This window comes from Thunnus thynnus, chromosome 1, assembly GCF_963924715.1.
Source record: "Thunnus thynnus chromosome 1, fThuThy2.1, whole genome shotgun sequence".
Lineage (NCBI taxonomy): Eukaryota > Metazoa > Chordata > Actinopteri > Scombriformes > Scombridae > Thunnus > Thunnus thynnus.
In genome coordinates, this window is record NC_089517.1 from 29605061 (window position 1) to 29617214 (window position 12154).

General features: G+C 41.6%; 1 protein-coding gene across 4 annotated transcripts in view; it reads right to left on the reverse strand.

Annotated features, from left to right (window-relative positions):
• The window catches only part of fto (FTO alpha-ketoglutarate dependent dioxygenase), a 121045-nt gene that overhangs the window by 90567 nt on the left and 18324 nt on the right, over positions 1-12154 (reverse strand). For 3 of the 4 annotated variants that reach the window (XM_067594817.1, XM_067594834.1, XM_067594841.1), the window contains exons 2-7: positions 9929-10006; positions 8669-9707; positions 6020-6145; positions 5780-5797; positions 2009-2088; positions 1267-1410 (exon numbers count right to left, since the gene is read on the reverse strand). In XM_067594817.1, coding sequence (XP_067450918.1) covers positions 1267-1410; positions 2009-2088; positions 5780-5797; positions 6020-6145; positions 8669-9707; positions 9929-10006 — 1485 coding nt within the window. The remainder of the gene's footprint in view (positions 1-1266; positions 1411-2008; positions 2089-5779; positions 5798-6019; positions 6146-8668; positions 9708-9928; positions 10007-12154) is intronic. The other variant, XM_067594826.1, reaches the window with a different exon arrangement.

The following is a 12154-nucleotide window of genomic DNA, read 5'->3' on the forward strand; positions in this document are numbered from 1 at the left end:
GAGCCCAGGAGTGGAAAGGGGGAGAGGTGAAGTGCTATATTAACTGTTGGCCTGCGGCAAGCTAACACAGGGGGCTGGTGGTGCCCCTCGCGGTCTTCTTTGACCTCACTCTACCCCTCAATACCCCAAGCCAGCATCACTCATTGTTGTGACTGAAAAGGGGTTAGGGAGGGGAGCGGGGCATGACTCCATCTTTAGATAACATATGGAGAGGCTATTGCCTTACGATCCATCACAGGCCAGGACAAATGAGAACAACCTGGATTTCATATAGGAGACATTTCCCTGAGTAGAAACAACCAGGTAAGTAGAGGGTGGAAAGCTGGCAGGCTCCCATTCTGCCATTTACAAAGCTTTAACCTGCTATCAGAGGACTCACAGCATGGTCTGTAAATCCCATGATGCAGGGGAAATAGAAAGGGCATATCAAACCAGGATTAAATGTAGTGCTGCATGTTTTCTGCTGATCAATTCCTTTGACTTCACCATATTACACAGTACACTTTCCACTACACTAATACAATATTTTGCCAGTTTACTTATTGAAATGCTGTATTGTCAGATTATTTTACATCCATCTGATCAGTCCTGTCATATCTTCAGATGTAAGTTAACATTACTTCACTTAGAAGTAATGTAAACTTTTCTTAAATTACATCTATTGGTGTCATTGTAATATCGAAATTGGTCTTGACTATCATTCTACCATAGATTAGTAGATCTACCAGAGGGTGTGCACTGGATGCATAGATGTGTATGTTCATGCAAATTCATAGATTTGTTCAGATGAGTTAAACTCTTTCACTAGATATTTATCCGTGTTATTTATAAAGAATGACTGTGCTTCTGTTCTGATGAAATCCTGTCATATCTGCAGATGGTTCTTAGCCGTCTTTAACCTCCTTGGAGTACCAGATGGGTGAGGATTACAGCATAAGGACAATATCAGAAAGTGTCAGGCAGGTTCATGATCACAGAAAGATATATTCAAACTTTCAAAGACTGCTATTGTCTAAAGTTTTTTGGCATTTATTCTGCTGTCCAATGTGGTCAACCACATTCATCTGGTGCAAAAATAAACAGCAAATATTTCCTGATGCTAAAAAGTTAAAAGTTAACTCTACTGAAGACTTTACAGTGCTAGTTCAAATACAGCTTATCATTCATGCACACACACATTAAATACATGAAAACTGTAGGTGTACAAACATATGTGCTATCATTAAAAACACACACGCAGATGAAAACACACCATCGTGTCCCCACCTCATTGTGAATCTCCTCACAGTTCTGTAGCGTGGTTGGCCGCAGGGCCAGCAGGCTGTGGGAGCCTGTCTCTGGGTCAGTGTGCAGGTTGGACAGGGCCTCTTGGCACCGTGACTGGATGTAGGTCAGGGTCCCACTGGAACACTGACAGGAAAAGGGACAGACCCAGTGTTATACACGTAACTAAAGTGTAGGGTTTAGCTACAGTTTGACCCTGAGTATCAAAAGACAATTAAAAGTTTCATATAAAACTACTGAAATGTACAAGAAGAGGTCTCGATGACTAACCCTCAAATTTCTCTTGGAACATCATGATCCATTGCTGTCAATATCATATTTTTTGTATCAGTGTACATATTAAAACTTTTTAGAGAATGATTGTATGTTCATGATTGAAATATTATATAGGTATTATTTAATAAATGATTCCCTATGTTTTTCTCATTGGAGAGTATCAGTGAATAACACAACAAGTATATGGGCTTGTTTGAAAAACTTTCATATAATTGCAATTTCTCTCCACTCATATGAGATTGTGGAATCCTTCCATCTCACTGGAAACATAACTCTTTGAATGTTTTTGTTTACCAGACACAATGTTGAAGCTTTTCCCTGAAAGAGCGTGTAAGTATCAACAGAAGTCCTCGCTGAAACCAAAGGAGACAGTCGGCATGCTATACAGCATCTTCACGACAAATTCAAAACACTGCGTTTTCCCTTTTCAAGGCTGGTGGCTTCTCACCTCGGCCACTCTGTGAGTGGAGCTGAAGCGTGCGGTGTCTCCAGCTAGGACACAGTGCTGGTGGGTACTGTTCAGATCATCTGGTAAATACAGGCGAGAGAAAACTATCAGAACATGCTAACAATACCACCAACAATCATCAAGAGAGCAGCGAAGAAGAGTAAACAAGAGAACAGATCAGAAGAGGAGAATATTCAGTAGTGGAGAGTAGAAGAGAGCAGTTAAAAGAGAGTTAATATTTTATTTTGTGGTTTTAATTAATTATAATAAAGAATAAAGCAGACCATAAAAAGAAAAGAAGTGATTACAATAGCCAAACAGATGGAAAGCAGGGCGTGAGTGAACATGACAACTAAATCATGTACTCTCAGACAGATTGCGCTTGGTCCAGCATCGAATCAAATAGAATGAGCGGCATTGTACTATAATTTTAATTACCAAACAAAACCAGATCACGCTCAATCTGTCAAGATGGAAGAGCCATACCAACAAACATTTGTCCAATATCACAGGAGCTTTACAAAGAGGCCTTACTGCTGTTTCCTGTGCATCCCTCCATGTGTTTCTTTGTGTGTATAGATGTTTCTCAGCTCTGCCATTATTTGCCTCATACCAATAATTAATTTAGCCATGACAGAGCTGTCATTCACAGCACATGTGCATATTTACACCCGCCTTGAGCAAGAGTACACCGGCTAATGCCTGTGATTTGAAAGTCAAACAGCCAAATGCTTTGGGAGGAAGATATTATTGTTTGGTGGAGGAGAAAAAAAAAGATGGTGACAAACAAAACAACTTGCTGGTGTTTTCTTCACCCTGATGAGATTGTGAAGGATTAGGTCTCTGGGCAGAATTACTCTGCGTCTTTAAAACTGTTTATATCCAATAACAAATTATCTCCATCAATCTGCTCTTTTCTTGGCGCGTCTGATGCGTCAGTGGGATCAGGAGGGAGTAGAGGCAAACTCGATAACTGTAATAAATATTTATCTTTCTTTCAACCCCTGCGCCTGCTGCCACTTGTCCTCCTTTTCCAGGAAGCAGGCTTTTAAATATATTGGGTCAACTCTTTTCTCCAGTCCCCCTGTGCATTGGGAGCTGGAAATCTGATTATTGAACAGGCCTGGTGTCAAGACTTGCATTGTTCTTTTTTAACCACTGAAATTCCATTTGGGTGGAAATGATGGTGATTCAATTTGCCTCCAGCGGCTTAGACATTAGCAGTTCAAAAGGGCCACCCGGCGACAAATGGTGCTGAAAAGACATTATGGTGTCTGTGGTTATACACCATTGTAGTTTTCTTTTAATACCACAAAACTACTTATCATATGGTATATGTCACTAAAACACTGGAACAATATATTTTAACACTTGGTTTATTGGTGGCTCCTGTGTGTGTGCGTGTGTGTGTGTTTGAAACGGGAGGGGTGATATGTCCTCTCTCAAATGAAAACGCAAAGGACTGCGACCTTTTGCATGTCTGAGAGCGTGTATTTTTGTGCATGTGAGTTGTGCAAATTTATAGGTGCGTGCATATGTTCATGGAGTGTGCCAAGTATTTAATTCAGGTAGACCCACAAAGCGACAGACAGCCAAGGCCTGTGTGAGCCGCTATCGTTGTGCAGCAGTTGGCCTCTCAAGGGCGTACTCACCAAGTGGAGCATAAATCCCCACTGATCCGCGACAGTCAAGTCCCATTAGAATGGTCTGCACAACAGCCCATCACTCTATTATCATGGCTGGCCTGAAACTGACTGTTCTATTGTAAATCTTATCCAGCTAAAGGAGGTCGGCTTCAAGCCCTGTCAAGCTGAATATTAGGTACAGACATCGCTGCTCTCAGAAGAAAACATAGCAGCTTCAAAGAGTCAACTTCAGGAATTCATTAAAACCTTCCTTTTTCTTGCTTGTAAAAAATATATTCAGGTTGACAAATACTTATTAGTGGGTATTCTAACAGATAAATAAGTAACCCAACCAAACTTGACAATATTACGTTAGATAGATGTGTTCGCTATATGGACGTATTCAACTTTTGATTTGCTTTAAAGTAATCTGAAGTATTTAATCGTTCATATTTGGTGCAAGTGATGTCAAAACTTCATCACACTAGTGACTAACAGTAACCACCTAATAATTACCTGGTAGCAAATACTGTCGACCTTTCCCACAACCTCATGACGACTAGGAATTGCTCTGAATTAACTGTAGAGGCAACATATGGCAGTGCACTGTTCAGTGAAATACTGGGGGGAGTATTGTATACATCAACAGTACTTATTAGGATTTGCTTGTAGCTAAACAAAACCTTCTTTCAAGGAAATGTACTTTTTGTAGTTTTTGAAATATTATCATCGGACTTGTCCTCCTGAGCTCAAAATGTAATGCAACAAGATCATCAAAGAAACACACAGAAAGAATACTTTAAATACAGCATATTTCCAAAAAATGTATTTGATATAGGCCTAACCTGTAGATCATGTCAGTTACATACTCTAGACTCCAAAGCCCTGACACGGTTTTTAAAATTCCTAAAAGCTGAAAGCTGCTTTAAATCTAAGCGGTGTATTTATGATTTGGCATGTATGCAGAGTGCACAAGTAGGGTTTCAGTGTCTTCATAAAAAACACTGACAGCACATGTTATTGTACACCAGATGGATACACGTATTTGCTGTTGAAGCGATAAAATCACTGCTCTTTTATCCACAGTACAGTCTGATCATTAGGTCACATACATATATTACCACATATGCAGACAACTAACAGATTAGATAAGAAAATAAAGAAATATGAAAATAAGAAAATCAATTTAATATATTGATATATCAGGTTAAGTCATGCTGTTAGAAACCATGACTAAACCCACCACTGGCCTACAGTGGACTTAATTGTAACCAGGGTTGCAGTACAAGGATTAGCAAAACCTAGTTGCAGACAAAAAAGGAGGAAAAAAGAAATAATGCTGTGATTTTGCATACGAACATGGGTGAAATAAAAGGTGATTAAAACGTTCTAAAGGTAAATTAAATATACAGAAACACTATACACATTATTTCCCTGATAAATACTGTAATCAAAATTATTTAGATCCTGTATTGGTTAAATATTACAATGAATATTGAGTAGACATTACAAGTTATTGAGTTCAAGATTAATACTTTCATTCAATTTAAATCCTTTCTGTAGTCCACTGAGGAAGCATCACGGTTTAAAAGAATAGCAGGCAAAGCTAGATATCTTTTTAGGGAGAATGCTATCTGAAAGTTATCTATATTAGTGAAAATATTAATTTTGTTTATCTGTAGCTAATAAAACACAGAAATCAATAATAGATTTTAGAATAAACGAAAACAGAAGTGCGCATCTTTTTATACTTATGTGAAATCAGTACGTCATAACAAAAAATAAAAAATCCCCTATCCATCCAACCGGGGGTCCTAACTCCTCGTACATCTGTACACAAGCTTCTGCTGTGATGTGGATAAATGTCCTCACACTCAGAAAATATGAGAAAGCTTTGGAAGGGCCCACGGGACTGAAAAGAGGAGGGTGGAGGTGTCTGCTGCAGCCAAAAGCATTAAGCTATGATTTACACCCCTGTGACTCGCTGTCTGTCCTCTCCATAGAGACATAGTCAGCACTGGGTCACAGGACTTCAAAAAATAACATTTGGTTTTCCTAACCTCTCTAATGCACACAATTTCATGGAACCTTAAAGCTCTGTGTTCAGGCCAAGTAGCGCCTCACACACACATGCACGCACACACACCTCGGCTCTGTTTTTCTCCTGCAGAGAGGGTAGAAGAAGAAGAGAATAGAGCAAGAGAGTGAGACTCAAGTGCATCCTGCTGGCATGGGTCATTTGGGACAAAGTACAAGAAACACTAAAACACAGGGCAATAAAAATGTTCCTTCCTGCAAACTCAGACATGGTGGTGAATGTGGCAGAGTTGTGTGAGCAATGTGTTTACATGTGTGTGTGTGTGTGTTTATAGAGAAGACTCAGTACCTCTCATGTAATAGCAGTCTCCAGACTCCAGTGGCAGCATCAGGCCAGGTGTGTGAATGTCCCAGGCTACCTTCAGCCCAATCCTCCAGCATGCCTTCTCACTGCTGCTTCCCTCACTGCTCTCACCTGTCAGTCATACACAGCCCAACTCACTGTAAGATTCGCATTTTACATTTATATTCATATTTGAGGCACTGGGTTGACAGTTTCAGCCAGCATGACTTAAATTGAGTGTAAAAGTGCAACGCCGTCTCACTTAAATGTCTCACATTTTTGATGTGCATACACTTGTTTCATCATGTTATAATATCAGCTAATTTAAGAAAAAAATATGTGGAAAAGATGTAAAAGCACAGAGTGATGTCTGGGTAATGCAGTGCAAAGAGTAAATAAATAATATGAAATGCAGGGCTGCCACTTTAAAAGAGTAGGGAGAGAAATGATTTAATCCTCACCACCCAAACAAGGGATGTAAGATGTATGCCTTTGTCTCCAGAAAGTAAAAATCACTTAACAGCAGAGCAAAGATGATATGTGTTGCTGTGATTATATTGGCTGTTACCACAGGATCTTTATGCTATCATTATGCTGTGCAGGAGGAAATTGTTGGATAAAAGCCCTTGATGTTGTTTAGTGAGTGTGTGAGAGTGTGTTATTGGATGGTAGGTATCCTATGATATTCCTGTTTCTGAACCCGTTCACTGTAACCACCTCCCCTGTTCTTCTCTCTCCTTCCATTCTAACATGGCATACTAAGAAAACAAGATTTAACTTGGCTGGCCAACACCCTTCAGTAAAATCAATACTAAAGTCTTTCTGGGCCTCTCTGCCCCACAGCTGCCTTTTCCTTTGCTCAGCACGGATAAATAGTAACTTAATTTCCAGCCATTGTGCTCTGAGAGCCAGCTAATGACAGCACTCCCCAAGGCCTCTGGAATGGTGGAAGATCATCCTCTGTGCCGGAAAACACTCAGTCGTGGCAGATTCCTTTGGATCAGCGTAGCTGGGAAAAACACAACTGAACACTTCTCTGGCTGAAGCAGAAGACAAGGTGAGGTGGCTCAAATGGAAGAAAAGCATCTCAAAGGAAGTAGGAGTCATACTAAATATCTGCTCTCTGTACATCTAAGATTTCTAATGTGCTGTTTCTTTCCTCTCTCAAGGACAATGTAAGAAGCGTGACCTTATTGTAGAAGTGCAACATTCCTCAAGGTAACAATTTCATTAGCCTGGTCCTGAGAGTCCTCAGAGCCAGCCACTGGAATAACGCTCTGTGGAGCTCTGACCAGACTTTCCTCTCTAAAGTCTGGAGCTGTGGGGTCATTCGGGACTAGAAAAGACACAGCTGCTAAGCGCAGCAAGGTGTTATGCCACAGTGTTTGAAGCCCGTGTTCACAGGGTCAGAGTTGAAATGGCCTAGAACAAATCATCGAAGCAGACCTCTAGAGCAGGTGTTTCTGCTTAAGAAACCCAGATGAAGGGAGCCCAGCTGTAAAGTGTGTTGGGATGTCAGAGCAGTTGGCACTGCACCTGTACGATACTGTAAAATTACAGTCTCAAGATACAGATGCAGACTGTGTAGAGCTCCCACGTTTGGCTGTTCTGCATGCCTGCGAAAACTACAGCTGCGCCTTTATGTCCATCCACAACAGGAAATCACGTTTTTCTCTTCCTTCAGGTGCATGGGATGGTCTAGACTTTTATTTTAAAATGGATTAATTTGGTCTGAAATTGTCTACAATATAAACACAGGCCTAAGGCAAGGTGTGATGCAGTTTTAACAACCACTACTGCTGTAAATTTGAGTATTATTTCTACAATGGATGAAAATGTATTTTGCACTCTATTGTATACAAACGCATGACATACAAATTACAAGGACCCTTCTCAGACATTTATTAATATTTTAAATATAACACTTTTGATATGGTGGTACCTCTCCTACAGTTGTTTTGTATTTGCTCTAGAAGGCGAAGTTCTCCTCTCTCTGAGATGCTCTATCAGCTCAATCAGCAAATACTATCAGTTCTTGAAAGAGTGCACATTCCATAATTAGGAGACATCGTATTATCCATACAGTACAGTCTAGGAACACTTATCAAAGCAGGGCTCATTTTTCCATATCAGATAATTGCACATCGATCATTTCTTGGGGAAATGATTTAGATGGGATGCGGTGTGTGTGATAAGGCCTGTTTGTTAGACTGCGCCATTGAGCGCGTGTTAAGAGCTGAGATCCAAATGTCTGTGATCTCCCGACGCACGGTCGGCGATAAGACTGTCAGCAGCAAGCCAGTGATGACATTTGATAATGCCCTGACACTATCACATAGATGGATCTGATGGTTGCCTCACCAGAGGCCATGTCTAGAGCTGCTACAGCGCTGCTGTAGGGCCATAATACACAAGGTTAGCTGCATCTGATCCACCATAAAGCAACTGAGATAAGCTGATGGGATATTGAAGTTAAAGAGAAAAGGGAATTCTAATTTCAGAGACAAAATGCCAAAGACTAGTAAGAGATACTTTGGATTAAAGTATTGAATAAAAGATTCAAAGGTGTTACATATTGATGTATGTCTCTACTACTACTAACTACTGTTATCCAATTAGTTATGACAAGAAAGCAATTTCAGCTTTGAGTCTTACCTTTGTCATCGTGACAGCTATAGCTGTAAACAGCCACTGGCGAATGACTGATCAGGTTCTCATCATGGTGCCACCCTACCGCCATTTTCCCCATGCCATAGTATGGCTCCTCTTTGAGCTGGCTCATAGCTGCTGGGTCCATGTAGTTGAGTAAGGTGACATTGAATTTGACCGAATCATTGCATACCTGCTGCGGACTGGGCTGGGAACAGCCCTGCCCACTGGCCTGTTCCCCCTTTTCCTCAATATGGTAATCTGACAGGCTGTACTTGAGTTGGGCCACAGGTTTCTCCTGGGCCTTTAGTCCCACAGGTTCAGTCTGTGTGCCACTGACACCCTTTGGTGTCCCAGCGGGGCATTTTCCTTCACTTTGTTCCGACCCTGCTGCTACAGCCGCTTCAGCCGGCTTTACCTGGGAGGTCTCTCCCTCCTCACTGCTGTGTTTGGACTCAGTCTCCCACTCCCCTTCTTGTTTGGACCCAGAGCATCCTTCTTCACTGTGTTTCGACTCAATGTCCCACTCCTCGCTGTGCTTGGACTCTGTGTCCCCCTCCTCACTTTGCCTGGACTCTGAGTCCCCTCCTTCACTATTCTTGGAGTCTTCACTGTGTTTAGACTCTGTGTCCCCTTCTTCACTCTGTTTGGCCTCTACCTCCCCCGTCTTCACACACTGTGTTAGCCTGTCTCCTTCCTTCAGCTGACAGACATCAGAGCAGAAGAAGGTGTTAAGCTCCCACAATGCCTTGCAAGCAGCCCTCAGGTCAGGGTCACAACAGTTTTGTCCTTTAACTTCGCTGTCCTCGCTGTGCCAAGGGATAGCAAAGAGTCGCGTGTCCAGATAGCGATAGGTGTGGCCCGGTTCACCCAGCAGAGCCCGCGACACGGCGGTGAATACATCTCTGTCACGGACACGAACCAAATCCTTCAGGAGGCAGCCCTTTCTTCTCAGAGTGAGCAGGGCTGCCTGCACTCGGCCATGGAGCTCAGCAGGCAGCGAGCAGGATCTCCTCAGAGCCAGGCCAGTGTAGCTGGAGTCCCACTAGGAAACAAAACATTCTTATAATGACAGCATCATCATATAAAATCACAACAAATCTGACTAAAACTAAATAACAATTCAACTTATTCTGAGCAAAATATTGCAAGGTACACAGCTGTAGTATTAGGTTACGTTAGGCAAAAGGCAGTTTATAGACCCTTCATAAGTCTAGACATCATTTGCATAATCTGGAAATGTCACTGTGTCTGGGAATGACTCACCAGTTGCTGATAGCCCCGGTCTGAAGGTCCCAGAAAGGGGATCTTCTGGTCCCCCAACTCCTGCAGTAACCTCCGCCTCTGTGAAACACAAACACAGTAAAAAGATTGATGAATAGCAGCAGGAACCTAATACATGTTGTTATTGAGTATTTTTTTAAATACTTACTTTGTTATCAATAGTCTCAGCATTTATTTTCTATTCATAGATATTCAGGGTTGAACTTTTTGGGACATTATCAGAACTGATTGCAGAGGTGGCGTGGAGGGCAAAATGTATAGTATGACTAAAGTTATAGAAACTACACAAACACTAAAGCACTGTGGTTAAAAAAGAAACTCAAAAAGGAACTCAATGAAGTCACTGTCAAACTCCCAATTAAAAATGTATGCATTTACTTGGGCGCTACAATGTAAGAATTATTACACCACTTCCTGGGATGAGAATTAGTGCACTAGTGCTGGCTTGTATAATGGAATTATATGGCCAAAATACATTAACTCTCCAAAACTGGCGATCTACAACTGTTATAATGTGCAGTTTGCAATAATATACAGTAATGGACTGTAGGGAATGACAAAAACAAACAGTTAAATCCAATCATACAAACTGAATCACCAGGTATTTGAGGCTTAAATTAGTGAATTAATTTTAACAAATAAATGCATTCAAAACTGGCTGAGATGTCACAGCAACCTGGTAGCCATTTTCATTGACGTCTCACGTTTTTATGATTTTCAAGAGGCTGCCGAGGGGTTTCTTACAACCTTTTAAAAGATGCCCTGTGCCATACAGAGCTCCTTCAATAAAAACACCAACCTGGTGGAGGGATCAAAGTACCTTTCATTGGGCAGCATTCCATTCTGACCCGTAAATCCAATGGCAACTGGGATAAAAGCTATACGTATGCCCAAATAAATTTCACAACTGTTTCCCGACCCTGCCTCATCTTCGCCTCCCGCACTGTATACTTGTGTGAAGGTATGTGTACATGGAGGTGTGGTGAGGTGTATCTGTGTGTGTGTGTATGTGGGTTCAGAACCTCATACTCATGACCCACAGGTGCACACACACACACAGACTCCGCATGATGTCTCAGCAGCAGGAGAAGGAGAAATGTCACCGACATGCCGCTGCCTTTTTACATCTTTAAAAGTTTTGCGTGAATGGCCTGTGCATCAACCACCAAGCGGTTGTGATAGTTTAAGGAGAACCGACCCTGTATATTTTTCCGAGACATTTACAACACGGGTCTCACATTTCTTCAGCCCTCATAATGCCAAAGACCTCATGTGGCATGCTACGGGGAATATGGGAACCGGCTGCCAAAATATGTCCTGACTTTTAGAGTGAAATAAAATGTCCCGTTAATAACATTAAAGTGCAGGTTAAAAAAGATGTGTGTCCTGACTCGTAAGGGGGCTGGATCAAAAAGAGGGCAAACAGTGAAAGTATGTGCATTAAAGACAGGAGGGGTAAAAAAAAACAGATTCTGATAACGGAGGCAAAAGAAATGGGAGGGCATCAGATCTGACAAAGTTTGGTGAATTTACCTTCAGGGCTGAATCTTTACCTTAGGCTAAACAGCACAACACCTGCTGAAAGTTTTCTTAAAGGATGCACATAAGTGTACAGGCCTTCCAAGTTATTCTGGAACAAACAAAAACAGACTTGCAGACAGTTGGAATCTAAAAAACAAAACAACATGCACTATTCATGGCCAGACTGCATTCAAAGGCTGTTGGAAGAAATTGACAACCTGACGCACATTCCAACTCATGACAGAAGCTCAAGATATCAAGGTGAGGCTCTGGGCTAGTGTTGTATGTGTGTGTGTGTGTATTTGTGTGTGTGTGTCTATCTATGTGCTGCTGTGTGTGTCTGTGCAGATGATATCCTGACATCCACTTACTGTGGATATGCGCATGTGTGCACATAAGTAAAATCATTACAGTCTGCTTTATTCACAGTGTGCAAACCAATACTGTGTACAAAACTGTGCCTTCAGATTGTGTGTGTGTGTGTGTTTGTGTGTGTTTGTGTGTGTATAAGGTTCCCATAGATACACACATATACGTGCCCATCCTGAAGAACGCGCAGCCAGGGTAGCAAGCATGATGCCTCAACCCCAATCACACACAACCAGGGCTGTCACACACATGTCAAATACATCAAGCTACTCAGAAATTCCACAGAAAAAAAGAAAGACACAAAGTTACCGGAGCCCT